General features: G+C 44.0%; 2 protein-coding genes across 2 annotated transcripts; both read left to right on the top strand.

Moving 5' to 3' along the window:
* Positions 1-2,991: 2,991 nt before the first annotated feature.
* Positions 2,992-6,836, top strand: LOC101464133 (chymotrypsin-like protease CTRL-1). Its single transcript, XM_024799733.2, has 6 exons — positions 2,992-3,248; positions 3,789-3,809; positions 4,058-4,262; positions 5,165-5,421; positions 5,506-5,624; positions 6,085-6,836. The coding sequence occupies exons 1-6, from the start codon at positions 3,191-3,193 to the stop codon at positions 6,535-6,537; spliced, it is 1,113 nt and encodes a 370-aa protein (XP_024655501.2). The 5' UTR covers positions 2,992-3,190; the 3' UTR covers positions 6,538-6,836.
* A 727-nt stretch (positions 6,837-7,563) lies between these two features.
* Positions 7,564-9,094, top strand: LOC143416958 (uncharacterized). Its single transcript, XM_076882613.1, has one exon. It carries the CDS (start codon positions 7,778-7,780, stop codon positions 8,927-8,929), a length of 1,152 nt encoding a protein of 383 aa, XP_076738728.1. The 5' UTR covers positions 7,564-7,777; the 3' UTR covers positions 8,930-9,094.
* The last annotated feature ends 14,979 nt before the right edge of the window (positions 9,095-24,073 follow it).

Below are 24,073 nucleotides of genomic sequence, written 5' to 3'. Positions count from 1 at the left end.
AACACAAGATTTTTGTTTTACTTTTTGCAGAATAAGTGTTTTAAAACACAAAGTCCAGAGTTCATCCAAAGAACACTGCTCACTGACAGTACGTGTCATTGTTGTCAGAGTGTTGGAGGAGAAACCGACTAACTCTGCAGAAACATGGTGGACACAGGTGATAATGACACATGAAAGAAGAGAACTGACTAACACAATATGGCTGTGATAAGCATCAGGTGAGGTCGACTGCAGAAAAATGTGCATTTGTTATACTTTGAGAGGGATTTTGATGAAAACCACTGGTGTGCCTCAACATAACCCGCAGTAACACTGATAAAACCGACTTTGTGTTGAAGCACACAGCCGGCTGTATTTCAGACAAAGTTCCCAGAATTCGTGCTTTAAAATACAAATTTCTGTTGATGAATTTGAAGTGATTACAACATAATGCTGTGCAGATGTGACCCACCACCTGCTTTTCCCTGTGTGGATGTCTGTGTGGCACTGAATTTAAATCAGTCACACAGTCGACCAAAAGCTGAAGCTCTGTTAGCACCTCGTGCTGTGAACAAGCATAAGAATGACATTCTGAACAGCAGATCTAGAGTTTTATGGTGTGACGAACGCCTCTCTCTAACATTTCTCATTTATAGCAGCTGTTCTCTTACTCATCTGCCTCCCTCCTGCTTCTGTGTGTGTACATGTTTACATGTCTCTGTGGGGACCAACAGCCCTTATGGGGACATTTTGAAACTCAAATTTTTTGTTTTAGGGTCAGAGTTACAGTTGGGTTATGGTTAGGAATTTAAAACAGCATGGCTCAGTTTACCTGGTTTCTCATTGAATTTGTTCTGACTCTAAGTCGGCTGTGCTGTAAACTTTAGGAATTAATCTAAAAAAGGAGAAAGAACCAATTTCAAACATGTCTCTCTGTCTGTCTCAGCAGAAGAGTAATTTTTCATTTTTGTTTTTATCCTTTTCCAAAGGGAGACTATATTCTCAGACCATGAAATTGTTAGAATATCACCTCCAATGAAACAATTCCACCTCTCAATCAGAGTTTCTCACTTTATTTACAGTCACACATAACATGTGAGGCGAGCTTGTATTGCCTGGATTTATTATCCTTCAAACTTGTCTCTGTATATAGTAATTATATTTGATGCCATGTGTTATAAGTTTGTATTAAAATACAACTTTATGGACGATTTATTAGAGGCCTGATTTTTGGGGGTGGGACTTTATTGTCCAGTTGTTAACAAAGGAGCATTGACACATTGTTCCTCCTAACTCCTTGTCGTCACTCGTGTAGGACCCCACCGATGGGCCGGAACAGGCCGTCATTCGATGACAAAAATAATCCAAGGTCTCTATTTGCTGAAATACACTCATAACAAAGAAAGTCCCTACAAAACCCCAGAAAATTAGCAGTGTATCTGTGGCGAGGCGTGGTCGACGGTGCGGCTGCAGGGTAGGCCAACGCACCTGCAGGTCACAAAGACTGAACTGGGTCCTGTCATGTTGTTGCTATGTGGAGCTGGTAGCTGGAGAGCTGCAGCTGTGTGTTAGAACAACAACTGTGCGTGTAAATAAAGTTAATGCTGAACAGCGTGAGCCTGTGGTTGGAGATTTTCCCGAGATGATGTGTCCTCCCCACTGTCCTCCCTCCACCACCCTCTCCTCAAAACCTGAACAAAACTCAGGGCTCCAAAGCCTCTCTGAACCTCCCAGATGAGAAGCATGCGTCATCTGTTTAAGACTTCAGAGAATTCATTAAAAGGATGCCAGAACATCTCACTATACGTGCAGAACCAGATACTCCAGATGTTTGTCACAGGTGTGTTTGGCAGCACATGCAAAGAGTCGTTCATTTGCATATTAGCTTGGTAACAAACTAAATACCAAAGCAACACGGTCATCTGTAAGCTCATCCATCTGTTATGTTACCCTGTCAGTCCACTTTGGAGAATATTATTAATCTCTAGCTTAATCGTGGCTGTTTTCCTTTAAAAAGACCTGTGTGTCCACAAACTCTGCCTACCTCCCTCTAGAAGTGGCTGTTGTTGAGTAACCTGGACGTCTCCTCGTCACACTTTGTGCTTTGCTTCAAAACCAGCACAAACCCCATGAGAGCAAAGCTGTGGGAGCTCTGGTGGACCTGCTCAGTGTGTCCTTTGGTGTGTGATGCTGGGTGCTGGCAGTGTTTGGGTCAGTGTTGAACTTCCATGAAAGAGTGCCGTGGTCAGTGCTTTCTACTCTGTCTTGGTACAAAACTGACATTTGATGACATTACAGCAAACTAAATATGGCTTTTTGAGCACCTTCCTGCTTTGAGTAGCACTTTCTAGAGTCTCAAACTCGCAGCCCCCGTCACTCCTACTGGTGGCTCGTGTATTGGCGTGAAGAAATTTAAAGCAGTTTAGCCGTTGAAGAGACTTTTTGTTTGTTGTTGAGTGCGACGTTAAAATGTTCTTTAAATGATTTAGCATGAACAGAGAGCGCAGACATTGCAGAGGAAAAACAAAAAGGAAACCTGTCTCAGGGCTTTCTGATAGAAACAAATAAAATGTGTCGCCAGCTGCTGCACCCGTAAGAGACCGAAAACCAAAACAAAGATACGACACCTGGGACGGACACCCAGCAGGAGATGGAGGGAGACCCCGGGGACAATCCAGCCCCCGCATCCCAGGGAGGGGCTGAAGTGTCCAGAGGGGAGAGGTGACCATGTCCCACTGGGGCCAAGGGCCAGCCAGCCCCTGATCCACCCACCCACTAGTGACCCACACAAAGACATAAAGACCCATGTACACACACTGCCCCCCCTCTCTCCTGTGGTGTTAATTTAACAGGATTATTTGTAACCTACAAAGTGTCATGTTTGCCCCAAAGTGTGCGTAACAAATCCCAAAAACATGACGGCAGTAACAAACTGATCAGGGCTGATTGCAGTCTGCTGTGTGGGGACTTTACCTGCTGCTGTAGGGTCTACCTTACAGCATAAAGCAGCACCAGCTGACTGTTGCTGTGATTGAAAAACCTGCTCCAACTTTCAGTGCCTCGAGCTTAACTGCAGTCCAAACAGCACAAAGACCAACGAGTCTGACCGCATTCTTTGGTGGGGCCCTGATGACTTCTAGAAACAGGTGGAGCTGAACATACATCTGACATATTTAAAGTCTAAGGTGAGCTGAAACAGCTGCAGTTAACCATGGCTCTGCAGCAGTTTGTGTGCTGCGTCACTGTGCTGATCATTTTCTTCTGCAAAGGTGAGAAACTGTTTGAATTTCCTTCCTCTCATTGCTGAGGTTTTATCAGGGCTGGAAGAAGAACGAGATTAATTACAGGTACGAATGTTTCTAAACGAAATGTTGCTGCTGGATACAAGGAAAGAGTCCATTTAGCATTAATGTCATTCAGCATCGTATTTAATATGATAATGTAATGAAGTCACAGTCACCGGACGTCTTCACTCTTTATTTGATATCAACAGCTTCTTTTACAGACGTGTTGTTGCGTTCGTTAGTTTACTTTGTTGTGTTGGATTTCTAACAGTTGATGATATTCAGCAGAGAGTAACTTTATATTACAGTTACTGATGTTTGAGTAAACTGAGAACATGTATTTGGTGAGGAACACCGATGCCAGAGCTTTGATGCCAGAGTAACGACACAGGCGACTCTGACCTTCATCAAGGTTGTAACTGCAGTCAGCATTAAAGTGTTGTGTTTAGTGTGATCGGTTCTTCGAGTTGAAGAAAACCATCACTGCTCACTTTCACAGGTTTGTCTGTGTTTTCTCATTTTCAGGTTGTGACTCACAGCAGCCCGGTAAGCATCCAAAGACATTTAACCCGTCTTCCTTCTGTCAGCTGGACAGCAATGAGCACATAGAAAACTGAAATGATTTTTGTTCTGACACAGAGGAGGGACGTCTGTGGATCACATGTAAAGCACAGTCTGATGTTAGAGTAACTTCCACATGAATGTCAGAGCTCAGGATCTCCCAGCAGAGCGTTGATCAGTGTTTTCTCTCTCAGTGGTTTTAATGTTTAGCTGTGCTCTCTCTGCTTTGTCAGCATGTGGCAGCAGGGCTGTGAACAGCAGCTTCACAGGAGTTGGTGACGCTGCAGCAGGAAGTTGGCCCTGGTTCGCTGATATAAGAGTTGATGGAGGGCCTTCATTCATTAATGCTGGATTTCTAGTTCTGCCTACCAGTTTTGGGTTTGGAGGGTCTCTGATCAACGACCAGTGGGTGCTGACAGCTGCATCCACCATGTCACTGTGAGTCAGTGCTGCCAGTTTACACTTTGTTGAATATGATGATGAAGGTGAAGTGTAGCATTCATGTGCACTAGAGATATTTTTAATATTTCCTCACTTCTTCTAACATTTAAAAACAGCAGCTGCTGCCCAAAGTGCTGAACTGCAAAGTTGTCTGCACAACAATCAAACCAGACGCCACATTAGTTTAATCTAAACTATAAAGTCATTTCATAGATGTCCTTGTATTTGAGAAGCATTGATTTTTCTGTCCACTGATGACAGAAGATGGTTAGCTTAGCATAAAGCTGCTGCTATTACAAACAACTACACACCTCTGTGAGGCTCGTTAATGAACACATGCTGGGAAACTGAGACTGGAGAGAAAAGTGAGGAAAAGTCACAGTCATGTGTTTTGTTTGTGTGCAGCTGTGATCAGCTGACCTCACTGCTCAGTTCAACAACATGTAAACAGATGTTACATGAGCTCTGTGGCTGATATCCACACCCTGCACTCTGTAATGCTGGCATTCAAAGAGACCTTCAGGATCAGCAGAAGTTGACTTTGATGTCTGGTAATATTTTGTGTCTTCCTGGTGAATACTCCAGCTGTACACTCACCCACAGAGACACAAACTGCACACGCACAGTTTGTGTGTTTGCTGATGCTTGTTGAGCTCGCTCCTCTTCTCAAACACTAGATCTCCATGCAGCACCTGAAACATGAACGCACTCAGTGCTGTGGATGAATCTGACCATCAGTGTTAATTACTTATTCATGTAACGAGCCAGCAGGTTCAACCACCTGTGCACGCACACACACAGAAACACACACACAACAAAGGAAACTCGTGGCATCGACTGCTTTGCCCTGTGCTGATGATCAGCATGAGGCACAATAAAAATATCTGTTGTGTGTGAAGGGATTTCAGTAGCAGGGTGGTCTATCTGGGCCGCAACAGCCGCTCAGGTCCAAACCCAAATGAAGTGAATCGCACAGTGGTAAACATCACCTGCCATCCTGGCTTCAACTCGTCGACTCGTGAGAACGACATTTGTCTTCTGAAGCTGTCGGCTCCTGTCAATTTCACAGACTACATTCGGCCGATCTGCTTAGCCTCACAAAACAGCACCTTCAACAATGAGACCAGCAGCTGGACCATCGGCTTTAATTTCTTTGGTAAATCATAAAATATTTATTGTATTTTACAGCATTGTGTTGGAGTCTTTAGAACAGCCTGATGTTTAAATTCTCTCCAACTAGTAATCAGCAATAACCTGCAGGAGGCAAACGTACCAATAGTGGGAAACAGTGAGTGCAAAGCCAGCAATCCACGGGTCCCAGACAGCATCATCTGTACTGGAAGGATAGATTCATGTTTGGTGAGCACAAGTTTATTTCTTATAATCTGTTGTTGACAGTCACTGAGATAATCTCACCTTTAGTCACACTTTGGTTTACTTGTTTTGCTGTAATGGACCATAAATATTCATATTCATGTTTATCAAAGGTTGTTTTTTCTAAAGCCTCTAATTTATTTGATGAAACTGATTCCTTTAAACGAGCTGCCTGAAACTTTCTGTCTGTGGAATCGTCACTTTCATTGCACCAAAGCAGCTGAAGTGGATTCACAGTGGTTCATGTTTCCTAAGTGGACAGACTGATATCCATGAAGTGTTACTGACTGTGTTATACTGGGACGATCCATTTATTTGTTACTTAATTTATTTCAGCAGTTTGTAACAAAACTACCAACAAAGTTCAAACTTTAGTGGGTGACAAAGGTCGACCTCTAACAGTTACACATCTGTCCTGATAACTTTCATCACTGTCTTTCCACAGACTAGTTTTGGGGCACCACTGATGACTCAGAGTGGATCCGTCTGGCTGCAGAGTGGACTTCTCATTGTGCTTGGATGCTCTGTAACTCCTACAACCTACACTCCTGTGTCCCAGTACCAGCAATGGATCAGCGACACAGTTACAGGGACACCACCAGGCTTTGTTACCTTCCCCTCCCCAGACAGTTCATTACAAACCTCTCCTCCTCCCACTGCTCCTCCCACTTCCCCTCCCACCGCTCCTCCCACCGCTCCTCCCACTTCCCCTCCCACTTCCCCTCCCACCGCTCCTCCCACTGCTCCTCCCACCGCTCCTCCCACCGCTCCTCCCACTTCCCCGACATGTGCGGGTGTGTTTTGCAGTGGTGAAAACCTGATCCACTTCACTCACTTCACCTCACTGTGTGTTCTCGTTGTGTTGCTCCATGTGTTTGCTGCAACTGTTGGAAACTAGATCAACACATTTACTCAAGTTCAAGTACAAACATGAAGAACTTTACCCGACATGTTACTTTATAACTTTAGGAACCTTTGATTCCACCGTATTTATGGACATCAGGAGGGTTTTCTTATTAGCACAGTTATTATTTTTATGTGATTATTTTCTCTACACATCTGTCTGTATTTGCTTTACTGTCATTATGAAATGAAGCCTTCTTACATAATTCTGAGGAGTGAGATGTTGTTATCACACACTTATTTCTGTTGTTTGCTCAAAATCTTAAACTAACCTATTAAAATCTTTTGAAATCCTTTGTGTCTGTGTCTATATGTCAGGTCGGGTCTTAGACTCCACCTCTCTGGGAACTCCCAGGCCCTCCAAGGCCTGTCTCCCCTCACCACACTCCCTGCCGGTGACTGATGCCCTCAGGGGTCGGTGCATTGGTGGTTCTTGGTGTCCGGGGCTGGGCGCTCAGGTATGTACCGGCTCACTCCCGGTGGCTACCTGGCGGGGCCTGGCGCCTGTTGCTCGGTCAGGCCTCCTCCGGCACAGCTGGCTGCTGGCAGAGCCGGCGGGCACGCCGGTGCAGCCCCCTCTAGCTTCTGCTCGGTGGCTACTGGGTGACGCCTCGTCTGGGGATCCTCAGCCCTTCCCATGAAGGTGGCACCGATGCCCCTCCGGTGGTCCTCCTTGGGCTCTCGCACTCTGGGGCCTCTGGATGTCTGGGGCCTGGATCTCCTCCATGCCTGCTTCATGCCCTGGGGGCGGGGCTATGGCTCTCTACATCCTCTTGCAGACCATTACATGGGGAAACCTTTTGAATACAAGCGCGCTGATCCACACAGGTGTGCACACGGGTGCTCACTGCTCGTAGACTTAAATCACACCTCTCTTGGCTGCTACTTCGAAGCACATTGTGCGCTGTCTGTCCTGCTTGCTGCACAACAACATTGAATATTTAGTATTTACTGCTGTTTACACTTAGCTAGATTAATGCGATGGTGTTGTGTTTAGTATGTTGCTTTGTTTTTTTTGCTTGTTTTCTATTCTTCTCCTCTCAACAGGTGATCCAGGAGATTTTTTTTCTCCCCCTTTCTCACTGTCCCTCTCCCCTTCTGTTGTTCTTTTCCTTCCTCTTTCTCTCTCCCTTTCCTATCCCTCACTCATGTCTGTCCCGTCTGTAACAACTGAAAATAAAATAATAAAATAAATAAAAAAATAAAAAACAAGACGAGGCAAAAAGTACAACCTGATGACTCAAGTGATACCCTTATATGGCTTTGGGATCCTTCTTTACATCCTTTACATCATACATAAGCTGACCTGTAGGGGGAAGGCTAATAAACCAGGGAAGAACTCTGCAGTAACCGTGGGAACCAGGAAGAACACAATCATTGCTAATGAGCTTGCCAGGCTGCAGGAGAGACTTCTCCAACCTGAAGAGATGATGGAGAGGATTGTGTCCAGGAGGAACAATAGTTCTGGGAGTGGTAGACGAAGGAGGAGTAAAACCACCACGTCAAAAAAGGAGGAGAAATTACTCAGGCAGCTGAGACAGATCACACAGCCTATTCAAGAGAGCAGATTGGAGGGAGCCTCCCCAGAGATGGAGGCCGAGGAGGTCCCATACGGTGCAGACTGGGAAGGTTACCCAGAGGAGACCTACCCAGAGTATGATGAACCCTGCCTCAGACGTGGGTTTAAGACGGTTAAACTAGAGGAACCCCCCACACAGCCCACCGCTGGGGCCCTAGCAGAGAGGATGGAGCAAGAGGAGGAAGAGGTCATGGCAAGGAAACTTTCCATAGTGCGAGAGGAAGAGGAAGAAGATGAGGAGGACACAGAAGCACAAGATGATGAGGATGAAGAGGAAGAAGAGGAGGGAATAGAAGAAGCTATGGCAGTAGAGGAAGACATAGATGAGGAAGAGGATGGTGAGGAGGAGGCAGAGAAAAGGCACTTGCTCCGTCCTCCATCATCCCAGCCAGGTCCTGAAAGAACGACAACAAGAGTTGGTTTGGAGGTGAAGAAAGAGCTGCAGTGTAACAATAGCAGGAAGAAGCAAGTCAGCTTCAGCGAGCACAAGGATGTCTTCCACTACCCTAAAGAGGACACTTACGAGGATGGGCAAGAGGACAAGGAAGATCAGATGGAGGAGGAGGAGGACGAGGACACAGAAGAGGAAGAAGAGGAGGAAGCTGATGAAGATGACCCAGTGATGGAGGCAGAGAGCCTGCAGTTCAGCTGTGATGGCAGTTCAAATCCAGAGGAGGAAGCAGAGGAGGATATAGAAGGCAATATTTTAATGTCAGCAAACGTGGAGGGGGAGGGTCGAATCTCTGCAGACACACCCAAGGAAGTCGGGGTGAGCGGCCTGAGGATGCGGGACAGGAGGGAGACATAAGGACTTTTCCTGCTTCTGAAATGCATTTGAAAACAGACAGTGAACTCAGACTTGTGTTACTATTACTTCCTTATATGTTTAAACCATGAAATCCAAACTAAACAGAGGCATGCAGTTGTGTTCTTAAGTGATACTTTTGTACAAATAAATGTTTCCTTTGAAAAACCTTTGAAATCTTCTTTTGTGGTGGAATTTTTTGTATATTTCCCATCTGTCCTCAGACTGTGGTTAAAGGTAACTACACTGCCTATACCACATGCAAAGAAGGCAGGAAGTAGCACTAGCAGGTCTAACAAGGCCACTACTTGTGCTACACCAGTGCTACACGGACACTGAGGGAGTTCTCTCACACACAGGTAAGTGAACATGTCTCGTTCCTCGCCCACTTAGAATAAGACACTGGCGAGACAGAGAGTGTAGTGGTAAAGAGAACGGCAGAGAGACGCTGAATTTAATCCTTTAAACCAGGGGGGTCCAAACTCTGGCCCGTGGGCCAACTGCGGCCCGCGGTCCTTTTTTAATTGGCCCGCAAGTAATTTTATAAATAGAATAACATATGGCCCGCACTTCAACTTTTGCTTGATTGTATTGCACTTCTTAGTTTTAACACCAGGGGGAGCTACTGGTGATCAAGGCAGTTGCTCCACCAAAAAGGACAATCACAGAAGAAATTTACCCCAAGTTACTAAACAGGTCAAAACCAAAGAAGCGAAAGGTGGATGGTGAGTGCAGAAAATTTCAGACACGGTGGGAGAGTGAATATTTCTTCAAAGAATTCAAGTGTGTCTGTTTGATCTGCACTGAGACTGTGGCAGTTATGAAAGAGGATAATGTACGACGTCATCATGAAACCAAACATCAGGCCTGTGCATCCGACACTGGTGCTGAGCCAGAGCAGAAAGCAAAGGGTAGCTCTCCTGCAGGGTCAGCAACAGTATTTATTTCATGCTCAAAAGGTCCAGGAAAAGGCTCCGATAGCCGCTACGAGGTCGCCCAACTCATCACAAGACATGGCGAGCCTTTTTCAGATGGAGACCTCATAAAACACGGCCTCGTTAAAGTCACCGAAATAATGTGGAAAAAGTGCAGGACTTCAACAACGTCAGCGTGTCCAGAAATCCAGTCGTGCGACGCACTGAAGACTCGTCGGCCAACATTAAACTGCACCTGTCTGATAAAGCTGTGCTTTTGATGTTTACTCCATCGCAGGTGATGAGAGCACCGACGCCACAGACGCCACACAGCTGCTATTTTTTTGCGGGGAGTGGACGAGAGCACGAGCGCTTTAAAAATATATCCCACAGTACCCCGTGTGTTAATGTGCAGGTACACGTGCTTCAAATATCAATAATGTGCATCAATTCTGTCACTACTCTGCTTTTGCGCACCGAGGGAACATGCATTCTCCAAAACCATGTGACTATCACACCTGTCAAACAGTTAGACAGGAACTGAGCTTTTATATCAGGTACAAGAGGTTTGCAGAGCAGCTGATCGAAGAGGGACACAAGGAAGCAGAGAGGAGGAGAGAGGAGGCAAAAGAGGAGGTGCAGAGGAGAGTGAAGGTGGAGACAGGAGGTGCAGAGCTTGGGCAGGAGACAGGAGGTGCAGAGGAGAGTGAAGGTGGAGACAGGAGGTGCAGAGCTTGGGCAGGAGACAGGAGGTGCAGAGGAGAGTGAAGGTGGAGACAGGAGGTGCAGAGCTTGGGCAGGAGACAGGAGGTGCAGAGGAGAGTGAAGGTGGAGACAGGAGGTGCAGAGCTTGGGCAGGAGACAGGAGGAGGTGACAGTGGGTCAGATGAGCACAGAGAGAAAGGTGTCATGGTCCTGGGTCGGTCCAGCGCTTTAAGTTCATTAGTATCATTTTCCAGTTTATTATCATGATGATTATTATTGTTTGAGTTCTACGTCTTATATTCGGTCTGAGTCTGTATATCCGTCTGTCTATGGTGGCCCCCCGTCTGTTTGTGAGTCTGTTTAGTTCAACGTCTGGTTCCCTGTGTCTGAGTTTCCTGTTTTATTGTGAAGGTCTGTGTCGTATGTGAGTGTGCTCGGTTTACGTTTCCCCCTGTCTCGTCAGCTGTGATTTCTCCCAGGTGTGTTCCCCTCCTGTCTCTCATCCCTTGATTACTGCCGTCTGTGTATTTAAGCCCTGTGTTTCTCAGTGTCGCGTTGTACCCTCGACTTGCTGTGTGTTTGTAATGTCCTGGCCTCCAGCACCTCGGTTTAGAGTTTTGTGAATCATTCCTCCAGCAATAAAGCTGCGTTTTCAGTAGTGATGGCCAAATGAAGCTTTCCGAAGCTTGTATTGAAAAACGGTTCATTACTCGAAGCTTTTCAACACAGTCCTCTCCGGTGACATCTGGTGGTGAATATTTAGAAGAGCAGCTTGAATCTGCAAAATAAAACGGACTGCTCAATCATCGCTGCTCACTCAAGAGTGGAGTTCTCTCTGATATTGGGCCACCGTTCCGTTGCTTTGAACATGTAATTGGTTTTGTTTTCTCGATTGGGGGGCTGAAAAAATGTAATGCGTATTTGCGTAATACATTTTGATCAATAAAGTTTCCCTATTTAAACATTCACTATGGTGTGGCCTTTCTTTGCTCATAACTCCTTTATGTTGGTAAATACAATAAGTGAGCAATATATATAATATACATATGATAATGCACAGCACATTATGGAGTATGCCCCTGCTGTGGAGTCCTGCCTCCATCTACTTGTCGTTTAATCACTGGACAGCTGGACAGGTTCATACAAAATATTAGATGAGGCCAATTGTCCTATACATATTTTTGACCTAGGGGTGGGATTGATTGTGAACTGGAAAGGGAAAATGCTTAGGAAGCTGAGTACGGCTGCATCGTCACTGATTTGTAGAATCATTTTGATTCGATACAGGATCCGATTCAATTTGATTGGAATCTGGAAAGTTTTGCCTCAGTCAGAAATATTACAGTTCTGATCATTTAAAATATATATCTATAATTTCGTATCTATTAAAAGAAAGCTGACGCATGTGAGACTCAATTAGAGATGTAAACAGAGAGTTATGAAACCTGCAGCTGCAGAAGCCAGCGAAGAAAAAAGAGGCAAACACAGCGCGGACCCGACGACGCACCAAAATCTGACAATAAACAAAATGATTTTCTGAACTGTAGCAATGTAATGTACGTATAGTGTCAAATACATTGTTGTAGTCTTCATTAGCTTTAATTCACATGGAAGTGTTCCTAAAGTCATATGCTGTAATGATATTTCCATTATGAAAACATGATTTTGGACATTTCAGGTGTTTCACTTCGGCAGATAAAATGAATTGAGCAAAATCAACTCAAAATATTCCCACACGCCAGAACATCCTCTCTTCCTCGCTGGCTCCATATCTGTCAGTGGAATGATCACCTCTTCGCTCTCTGTCACCATCAGCACACTCCACGAATCCCGTGGATGATTCACTTCCTTATATCTGTTTGAATCAGGTACCGAAGCAGTTACGTGCGTAATGAAGCTTCGGACGTCACTGGTCACGTGACTTTTGCCAAACGAAGCAAGCCTCGACACAGTGCTTCTGAACCAGTGTGTTGTTTTTTTCGACACACGCTCCGGAGCGCCAGCTTCAAGCGGGCCATCACTAGTTTTCAGTTTATTCCCGTCTCCAAGAGTCCGGCAATTTTGGGTCCACCACTTCTGCTTGCCTGCCACACAGCCAACCATGACAAAAGGCTGCACATGGATGAGCAGGTAAAAACAACACAATAATTGTGCGTGCAAGCACACACTGTCAGAACACTGAACTGATCTGTGATTGGTTCACAACAGTCAGACACATGAGCAGCTGAGAATGCAACGATATATTCATCCATTTATTTAACAATGTCAATAATGTGAATGTGCAACACAATCTGGCAGTACAGCACTATTATAGAAAAACATTCTCATGGCTCCCATCAAAGTATATCAGCAATAAAGCTAATAAACATTATCCAAACTTAATCAAATATATTTACAAAACTCATTTAACCACAGGTGTTGCGCAACAGATTGAATAAGCTCAATGGAATTTAACTCAATGCAAAATCTCATAGGCCGTTTAGACATTTCATCAGAAAAGTAACAAAAAACATCCAAAACGGACAAAACTACAAAAATCTAATCACTCGTTCAACTCTAGATACGTTAAGTCAACATTCGGCCATAATGGAATAAACAAAAACAACAATATTCAATAAATAAAGCTAGTAATTGCACTTGCTGTCGCTAGCCTAGCATGAGCTTTCCGGCGTTTTAGGCTGTGCGATCGCGGCTCCGCATTTTCATTAATTGTGACAAAACAAACAACTCACCGTTGAGTCGATTGTGAGGTGGTGTAAAGATGAATAAATCGGCCGGGTTACTGCACGCTGTCAACTGGTCTGTAGTGTAAAATTTGTCTGACAAGTACGCCAACCCCAGGGACAACAGCAGGCGCAGGGACATGCAGCTGATTGACCCGGAACTTATACAGGGTTCATTCCCGCCACAATAAAGGGACTGGCGGAAGTGGGGTCAGAAGTTACCGGGGTTACACTAGGAAGCCGCACAAAAGCTAGCAAGCCACCGCTATTTTCCCACTGACGTACAAATACTGTTCTGCTTTTAGGCATGTTGTCATTTAGGAATATATTTTGTTTATTACTAAACAGCACACAGTGGTCCCGCTCATCCGTCACCAGTGTTGGGTGTAACTTACTTACCAGACACAGAACAAAGTAACGCTCTAATTAAATTACTTTTCCACTGAAAAAGTAGAGTAACTGATTACTGTTCATTTTTAGGTATTTTAATCACAGTTACTTACAATGTACTTGCGTTACATTGTAAAATAATTAAACTCGCTGAATATCATTATTTAATTTCATTAATTTATCTTCTAAACGTAGAAGTAAACTCTGCTCTTTAACATGGCTGTAGTGCAGCTGCGCGTCATTTCACGCCAGTTTGCTGCACAGTCGTATTCTAAAGCAGAAGCTGTCTGACTCGGCTGAAGCGAGTGGCTGTTTCATGACATGGACATATTCCCGTCTCTTCACTCTTCTGAAACAAGCAGACAAGAACATTACAGTAATATGTAAAAACTATCGGCCGCTGTTAATAGTAATCTACTGAAGCGCCTGACACGGAGCATAGACGAACACTTCTGAGCGATCCTTGTTCATCATCCATAACACCGCGGCAGCTCCTGCTAAGCAGCAAAACCTGGTTTTACTTCAGCAGCACAGAAAGCACCTGAAGGTGAGCTTAAAGAATGATTGCAGGCTGTGGAAGAGATGCTACCGCTGCGTACTGTAGTCTCCGTCTTTAAAAAATATTTATTATTTAAAGAATTTCTATTGTTTGTCCACTCAAGGTTTATATGGAATTTATAAAGTATTTAGTTAAATTACTTATTGAGTAATTAAGTTACTTTTCTGACACAGTAATTAGATAAGTATTTTAAATACAATATTGACTAAGTAATTAGTAATTGATTACTTTTTAAAAGTAACTTACTCAACACTGTCTGTCACTGCTTCGCTTTTTCACTGATTTTTTTATTGCACCGTACATCATTGCATTCTGCAGCCTGATTGACAAATCTCCTCCGTGTCGTGTCTCTTTATTAATATTTTTGAAAAATTAATCTGTGATAAGACAGCTTATCAAGATAGAACCATGTAACTAAAGATGAACCAAACTGTTCAGTTTTATCTAACTCTGTTTTAATAAAGGCTGGTGACCCCTGCTATAGAGTCTGACAGCTGCAGGGATTATATACAAATATTCAACTATCCCAGAATCAAACCAGGGGCCTGTTCTTCGTACCTCGCTAAGTAAGTTAGCTGGATTAGATTGTTGACGATTTCGCGTGATCCTGGATCGTTCAGTTCCCCGAAGGACTTGCTGTCATAGCAACAGAGCCGTAAGCGTAAACCTGCTGGGGAGCAGGTTTACTTTATGTAAACAGGATTAGATCGCGGCCACGCAGGTATGCCCGCGTCATTCATACGAAAGCAACAGCGATATTCCACCACTGTTTCACCATAAATAAATAACATCAATGTAACTAAAGACAATGCAGCACCTGATCCATTTATTGATTTCACACAGGTCATTTCCTAAAAAAGGGAAATGAACTATTAACATTCTATTACATGTATGTGATTATTACAGATGTAATCCATATTTCAGAGTAGTAATTGTAAATTACTTCATGTAATCAAGATGAGAGACCACGGCTATAAAAGTGAAGGTGGATTTGGGAAGCCTGTCGCAGCCATGTCCTGTCCGTATACGCGAGCCACCCATTGCGGAAGGTGCAAGATTGATAAGGAGAGTCCTCAGAATCCAGCGTATATTGCGGGATAGACAGGATCCTTTAGCTCAGCGCGACAGTGTGCTCATAGAGAGATATCGATTTTCCCGTGAGGGTATTATTTACTTAACCAACTTGTTGACGAGGGGGTGCAGGACCACCACCTGTCTTTTTTTGCTCCGCCCTTTTCTTGGTTGCTGTTATAAACAAACAGATTATTCCAGGGTCTCTTTCCAAGAGACTAAAAGCAATATAAGTGATAAATATTACCATTCTGTAGAATATTTCACTTTTACCTATTCCCATGTTCTAGTGGGTCCTGTCGTGGCTCTAATGTGACAGAGGATAAAATATAACATATTATAATATAATGTAATATAATATTGGATAATATGGTGTGATATGATAAATCTACCCTACCGCCTACTGGTGTTGGCCAGAGGGGCCGATGGCGCGATATGGCAGCCTGGCTTCTGTCAGTCTGTCCCAGGGCAGCTGTGGCTACAACTGTAGCTGCCTCCACCAGTGTATGAATGTGAGAGTGACTGAATAGTGGCATTGTACAGCGCTTTGGGTGCCTTGAAAAGCGCTATATCAATCCACTCCATTATTATTGTTATTATTAAATTACTTACGAGTTTAATTTGTCAGCAACTTCCTGCCAGCCCTCGCTCCTTGCTTTTGCAGCCTTTGCAGTGTTCCCTTGCGTTCTGATTAAACTCTGAAACTCCTGAAATCCCTCACTCAAGAGTTCTTGCTCTGCTGCCGAAAAATACCGAGCCGAGCGCGCTCCGTCGACATTTTCGCCGACCAATCAGAGGGTTGCCGATCAATGTTTCTACTATCGATGCGTAGCCCCTTTTACGACACCCAGTGATGTCACATTACTGCGTCCAGCTGTACTAATCGTCAACAGCAGGTGTGTTCGGGGAACCGGATTAGCGCGCTCACGGTTAGCGCGATGGTTTGGTCTTGGATGTTTCATTTGATCTTGGATGTAGTAAGCGACGTACGAAGCACAGGGCCCAGGTCTAAATAAAAAGGAGTGAGTATCACTACAAAGGTTAACTCAGTGGTCCTAATGCTACAGTTTGATATCAGCAAACACCGAGCGCATACATTGATGTGACACCACAGCCATGCTATCATTCAAACACTGATAACAGCATAAATCGAATTAAATCAGGACTTGATGAGAGCTTCTGAGTATCACTAGAAATATTATAAACAGTCGTCTCCGTACCACAGTTTTCTTTCAGTAAACACCGAGAGCATTCATTGACTCAGGGCTCTAGAGTGCGACCAATTTGGTCTCAAATGCGACCAAATTTTTCAGTGGTGCGACTAAAAAAAATATTTGGTTGCACCTGTGCGACCAACTGTTCGGGTAGCAAAAAAACAAACAAACTCTGCAACCTTCCCTGTGGTCAACAACAGACACACATTTTGCCCCTATCGTGGACTAAACCAATCAGAGATAGTAAGGGGCGGGACCTCTCTGATTGGCCGTGGTCCAGTTGAAAGTGCAGGTGGAAGTGGGAGGTGAGTAGCTTGAACAAAGCGATATCAATTCATTAACCCTTTACAGCCGATCGGAGCGGGCACGCTCTGTTTTGCGTAACTATTTTTAAATCCCGGTAGCTCTGCAACCACATAAGCTAGCGCAATCATTTTTTTTGCATATGAAACTGGAGGAGTTGTACTTACATCTTATGCCATCAGCTTGTCCTAGGTCACAGTTTCCTTCCACATATAGCTTTGCAAAAGCTGCATAAAAAGCCCTTGCAGCAACAAAAACATGATATTCCAGAAACACGCTTCGCCGATCCGATCAGCTGTTTGTAAAACTTCCTACGTCCATCAGCGCGAACTATCACATGACCGCATGACCTGCCCGAAACCGGAAGTGACGTCATTTGTGACGTCAAATGTAGTTTTTTTACCATCGTGGCCTCAAGAGCTTATAAGTTATCCTTGACTTCATGACTTTCTGTGTCGTTTCTGGGATGCTGAGGACTCATATTGCACTGCTGGAAATAGTTTATTTTGATGCAGATGCTGTTATTTTGCAAATTTGCACTATAATATTTATTTCCGTTTTTCCTGCAGTATATAAAAATTGGTGTATTTCAAAAATAAAACTGTGAAGACACTTAAAATAAATTTCCTGTGGTGGGAAACTAGTTTGTGCAACTTTTTTGTATTTACAGTTTTGAGGGATAAGCCTCTTAAATTTCTCTAACAAGAAATATATGTTAAAAAAACAAAAACGATTTTCAATTTTTTTGTAGTTTATTGCACTTTTTTGCAATTTATGTAATTACTATGCACCTAATGCAGACATATTATTAAAGTTTGGGCTATAATGGTTGTATTGATGTATAGCAACTTGAAATGCTCCAAAAAATGGCTCCACAGCATGTAAAAATATAATGTAAGCTCTGGCGGACTTGGTTCTATGGTAGGTCTTAAAGGGTTAAATCCTGAATCGACTTTTAAATCTAACTGTGTTTTGCCAGAAACGCCAGATTCTCAGATTAAAGCTCACAAAACCATTTCAACAACAACCAAACAGCAGATGAGAGCAGGTACACGGACTCCACACAAAGACGTAAACACAGAGCCGACGCATCAGAATCAGCTTTGTCTTTCTCGGCTTTCTCACCCGACGGCCCGCAGACGGACACGCTGTCGGAGCTTAGCGATCCTGATGCGTGCGGTCCGCGCTGTGTTTACGTCTTTTTGCGCGTCACACCCTGCAGATGTGTCTGACGTAACCCTAACCCTATACTGCCAGCACCGGAAACATGCTCGTCATCTCCGAGCATGAAGTAAGGAGAGCCTTCAAGAGAGTGAACACCAGGAAAGCAGCAGGACCAGACGGCATCCCAGGTCGTATCCTAAGAGACTGCGCATACCAGCTAGCTCCTGTGTTCACTGAGATATTCAACATCTCTTTATCTCAGTCGGTGATCCCCACATGCTTCAAAGAGTCCATCATTGTTCCTGTCCCGAAGAAACCCCACCCTGCTTCTCTCAATGACTATCGCCCTGTAGCCCTCACCTCAGTAGTGATGAAGTGCTTTGAACGCCTGGTCAGAGACTTCATCATTTCTTCACTACCAGACACACTGGACCCACTACAGTTCGCTTACCGTCCAAATCGTTCCACAGACGATGCCATCTCTCATCTCCTCCTCTCATCACTCACTCACTTGGACACTAGAAGGGGGAATTATGTTAAAATGCTCTTCATAGACTACAGCTCTGCATTTAACACCATAATTCCCTCCACACTCACCACCAAGCTGGAGCATCTGGGACTCAGCTCATCTATGTGTCAGTGGATCTCCAACTTCCTAACTGGCAGACCACAGGCAGTAAGGATGGGCGGACATGTCTCAGCCTCCACCACTCTCAGCACTGGAGCCCCCCAGGGGTGTGTTCTGAGCCCCCTGCTGTACTCTTTGTACACATATGACTGTGTGGCCACTACCAGCTCCACCACCATCATCAAGTTTGCTGACGACACCGTCGTGGTGGGCCTGATCTCTGATAACAACGAGACGGCCTACCTGAAGGAGATTAGGAATCTGGAGAACTGGTGCCAGAGGAACAACCTCCTTCTAAACGTCAGTAAGACAAAGGAGCTGATAGTGGACTTCAGCACTAAGCAGGAGAGGAACTACCAGACCCCCGTCATCAACGAGTGCCCAGTGGAGAGAGTGGACAGCTTCAAATACCTCGGAGTTCACATCACGCAGGACCTGTCATGGTCCTGTCACATCAACACCGTGGTGAAAAAGGCCCGTCAGCGTCTCTACCACCTCAGACGCTTGAGAGACTTCCAACTGCCCTCCAAGGTGCTCAGGAACTTTTACTCGTGCACCATAGAGAGCATCCTGGCGGGAAACATCTTAACCTGGTTCGGGAACAGCACCATGCAGGACAGACGAGCTCTACAGAGGGTTGTGCGGTCAGCTGAGCGCACCATCCGCTCCGAGCTCCCTGACCTGCACTCAATCTACAGCAGGCGGTGCTGGACCAAGGCCAGGAAGATGGTGAAGGACCTCAGCCATCCCAACAACAGACTGTTCTCTCTGCTGAGGTCAGGAAAGCGATTCCGCTCCCTGAAGACCAACACAGAGAGACTGAGGAGGAGCTTCTTCCCGCAGGCGATACGGTCTCTCAATCACACCACCACACAGTACTGACCCACACATACAGTTCTTACACACACACTGGACTTTCTGGACTTTGTTTTCACTTCATTACTTAAATCACGCTGCTGTTATTGTGTATATATTTATTTATACTTCTTGTGTATTTTGTTCAGACATTCTTATATAGTTCTATATTGTGTATTTTGTTGTACAGTTATTTTATTTTCAATTTAATTTATATATTTTATCTTATTCTTTCCCAGTGTGTTGTACAGTTATTTCATTTTTTAACCTTAATTTATATTTTATTCCTTCCTAGTTAAATTTACCCTTTTTAATTTTTCATATTTATTTCCTATCTTATTCATAGCCTTTTCCTTTTTTGTTTTCTTTAGGTCACGAGCAGTTGTCCAAGCATTTCACTACATATCGTACTGTGTATGACTGTGTACGTGACAAATAAAAATTTGAATTTGAATTTGAATTTGCTTGAAGTGGCCGAATTTGGCTACAATAGGACGTGGTCTCCCGCTTCCTGTCTTCGGAGCCCCGATGCGATGCAGTCTTTCGAACCCTATGTTTTTCACCGTGTCCTCCGGCAGCTTCAGGTGGATTTTAATGAAGCTTCTCACGGTCGTTTCCGGGTCCTCTCCGGCAGACTCTGGAATACCAGAAAACACCAGATTATCTCTCATGCTAAGGGCTTGTAAATCTATAACGGTCTCTTTTATTTTTTTATTTTCTATGTTTAATTGGGTCACATTTTCGGTCAGAGATTTGACCGAGTCCCGTAGCGTGGTGTTTTCCACAGAAAGTGTTTCCACCTGCTGCTGGCTGAACTCCAGGGATTCTTTTAGAGATTTAAATTCCCGGTGTAAGATCTCCACCAGGGACAGCCTCGCATCAAAACTGGACAATTGCTTATCGATTGACTCCAGGATGTCGACGATATCTTTGCCGGCAGGCGATGTTGTTCCGGGGGAGTCTGCCGGGCGATATCTTTTAGATGACGGCGTCTCAGCTTTGGCCGGGGAAGACGCGCTCTGGGCCTTCTTCATTACTAAATCTTCGAAGCACCGGTCGATGTATTCTTGGAGAGCGTCTAAACTCTCCTCGTTGTCCTCCAGGGTGTTAGAGATGATAGCACAGATGTTGTTAGTTATATGACAGTTGGTTAGTTTATTTGGCAATACTGACGTTTAAAGAAACTGTTAAATTCTATGCTACCATTCGCTTTTTTTTCCGCCAAATCTCCGGTGTCTGACGTCACCTACAACATGGGTCGCTTACCTTTTCCCGTTACTTACCTCTCCTCACTTCCATTATTTTTCTAATGTAAGTGGAGTCATAAAATCTTGTGGCAGATATGAGAAGACTCCTTGGGCATCATTTACTCCTATGTACAAAGACATGTTTTAATGTGTGCAACAAAAACAACAAACAAATAAATAATAAATAACTTGTATTTATGTAGCACCTTTCTAGACAGAATCACAAAGTGCTGCACATGAGATAACAAATAATAAAGGGTAAAACAGACAATATAAAACAGGCAGAAATTGAACCAAAAACAGTTTAAAAAGGTGAGTTTTGAGTTGTTTTTTCAAAAACAACAACCGAGTCCACAGTTCTTAATATCTCAGGGAGAGAGTCCACAGTGTCGGGGCCACAGTGGCAAAAGCTCTGTCACCATTAGTTCTCATCTTAGTCTGTTTTATAGCAAGTAAGCCCTGATCAGAGGACCTTGGGGACCTGCTGGGGACATCGGGCTGCAGCAAATAAGATAACCTTTAACCTTTATTAGTCCCACATGTGGGAAATTTGGGAAATAACTGCAACATGAAAATTATTGTCAGATTTATAAAATGTGCTCCAACCTGTTTTGTTCTTTCCTTGATGCATGTTAATGAATCCAAATGAGTGAAAATCAGTGTTCACCATCTGTAACCTGCACACTGTCACACACTCTTATTGGTCCAGATAAAGACTCATGCTTACCTCGTGGTAAGATGGGTAAATGGTGAGGATACTGTAAGAGAGCGTGGTTAAGAGAGGGAGAATAATAACTAAATAATAAGCGAGGCTTGGCTTCAAATAACAAAGGTCTAAATATTGTTTCCCTGAGACACGCTGGCTCATGTAAACTAGCAAATAAATAAAAAAGAAAAAATAATTTCAATTCAATGTTACTTATATAGCACCAAATCAAAACAGCAGTCGCCTCAAGGTGCTTTATATTGTAAGTGCTGCGAGATCGATCAACTTTAGACCAGACAACAAACTACGGAGGCTCTGGAAAAGTGCAATCAAACGATGAGTTTTATTGTCACAGGAGAAAACATCAACATATGTCTTCTGACCAAAATACATGTTGTGAATACTTATAAAGCAGTGGGGTACACGCCCCCCCATGGCGTCAATGACAGATTAAAATATGTTCCAGACATTAGTCACAGTTACTCGTACATCTTGTACATCTTTTAATAGCTATAAGCAGACATAGAACTTCTCTTTTCTATAACACCTTCCATACAAGGTAATAATCTTAAGCCCTCAGGGTCTCTGAGGCTAATTATTGACTCTGCTCATCTGTTACCAAGTAGAATAAAATGCAACAGGTTTGCAACAAGAAGCTGGAAACCTTGGGGCCTCTGCTCAGGCCTATTCCTAGATTATATGTACTGTAAAACATGTTATTAATACATTCTTCATAAGGCAAATTATATGGTATCAATAAAAGAATCTCTGAATCTCAACATTCCCTCTTTTGACATTCCAACAGGAATGTCACCATACTTCCTATTGTATCACTCCCTGCCCCACTCTATGGGTTCCAGGTTCATCTGGTAGATGCCCTCAACCCAGCCAGGGTTCGTAACCTTCGCCACTATCTTTACCAACAATCCTCTGACACAAGGAATGATACAACAACCAGCGATGACCAATATTCCCAAAAATACAGCCAATGAGCACATCACTGATATAGCCACACCTTTCCATTGTCCAAACACGGATGTCATCCACGATGCCAGCGGGTTTTCAATACCTGAGTGCTCATGCATGGTTTTAGACAAATTTTCCGGCCCTCCAGAGCTCGGGTTACTGAGCCATCTGGGGCAGTATTGTTGTTCCATTGCGTCCCTGGTAAGGCTAGAGAGTCTCAGCAAGTTGTAATGAACGTAGTTAATGCGGTCATCATTCTTATTAGGCGTTATCCAAAGGAATATACTTTCAAACCCTGAAGCTAGTGGGTCTGCCAGCTTATACTCGTTTGGAACTCCCCTGGGCACTCCTATGGAGTCTATCCTAGTCGGACAGTTTAACCGGGGGTCATATGCATGTATACCCTGGGTCCCTCTTTTTACCAAAACATGTCTCTTATGTCTGGCTGCTAAGGTACGTGTGTTGTGTTGCTGAATAGTCTTTACCTGATTTCCAATCAGCATGAGCGGAGCTCCCAGTCGCACCATCGCACATGTCCCTACGCTTCCCATTGGGACACGAACCAAAAGGGTGCTTTGCCCACAATAATAATACAACCCACTTCTTGCCCATGTTCCCATTAATGTGCTCGGGTCACTCACATTATTCGTGGTTCTTCCCGTGGGTGTGACGGCACACCAAGTAGGGTCGATTTCTCCCACGTGGTACTTTACATTATCAGTAGAAAACCTGAAACATGTATAGTTATCTTGTTTTGGCATAAATGAATTGGCATTCTCTGCTTGCCCTATCGTGCTTGGTGCTGAGATTATTAGTTTATCAGTTAGATTTGTCATTGAGTTTTTAAGTGTTACTCAGGCTTTGGGGTAAACTAAGTGTACCCTAATTACCCCAAACGAATCTGTTCCTGACATGTCCACCCTGATTACCAGATAGAATACGCCTCCCGGGCTCTCTGCTTCAGGCAGTATGTTCCATGGACCTAAGAAGATGGTGACAGGGTTATGAAAAACAGAATAAACCCTTTGAATTACTACTCCTTGCAGGCCTTCTGGCACATTTGGCTGCCATCCTACTCCTGTCCAACCTACCTCATTTTCCCAGGAGCACCACTGACCTGCTGTGTATGTATGGATGTGTTTGCCCCAGGAGGGGCTTTGCAATAAGCATAACTGGAGCATATCATAGGGTGATTACAGACCCACACATCATATGCTCTCCAGCTGCTACTAGCTCCTGCACACTTAATGACGTCACACAAGTAAAGACTGAACAACAACACCGAGGAAACAGAAGAAACTCCAACTATCATATGACCCCCTGTGAGCTCTTTGGCAAGAGTGGGAAGGAAAAACTCCCTTTAACAGGAAGAAAGCTCCAGCGTAACCAGGCTTATGGAGGGAAAACCATCTAACAGTCAAATGATCATTTCTGAGACAGTCCTACACTTGTATGGACACATTCAGGTATGAAAGTATGAATGTTTTGTGTGTGAAATTCACTGAACGAGGCACTTAGACTGCAAACAGCATTTTAATGTCACAGTTATTTGAGCTGAGGGTAACTCTGTCAGATGAAGCAAATACTATTTTCATAATGGGTCCATCTGATGATTATTTATTCATCTTTTAGCCGTCCAACACTAGAAATTGTTAAAACTATTACAAATACACAAAGAAAATGGTGATCACAGCTGTGGAGA

The sequence above is a fragment of the Maylandia zebra genome, linkage group LG3, assembly GCF_041146795.1.
Source record: "Maylandia zebra isolate NMK-2024a linkage group LG3, Mzebra_GT3a, whole genome shotgun sequence".
NCBI classification, from domain to species: Eukaryota; Metazoa; Chordata; class Actinopteri; order Cichliformes; family Cichlidae; genus Maylandia; species Maylandia zebra.
This window is presented reverse-complemented; position numbering and strand designations above follow the sequence as displayed.

Excerpts from the sequence above, each read along its gene's own strand:
- LOC143416958 (XM_076882613.1), top strand. The coding sequence starts at position 7,778 with ATGACTCAAGTGATACCCTTATATGGCTTTGGGATCCTTCTTTACATC.
- LOC101464133 (XM_024799733.2), top strand. The coding sequence starts at position 3,191 with ATGGCTCTGCAGCAGTTTGTGTGCTGCGTCACTGTGCTGATCATTTTC. Across the intron at positions 3,810-4,057 it reads TTGTGACTCACAGCAGCCCG|CATGTGGCAGCAGGGCTGTG; the intron begins GTAAGCATCCAA and ends CTGCTTTGTCAG. Across the intron at positions 5,422-5,505 it reads CATCGGCTTTAATTTCTTTG|TAATCAGCAATAACCTGCAG; the intron begins GTAAATCATAAA and ends CTCTCCAACTAG.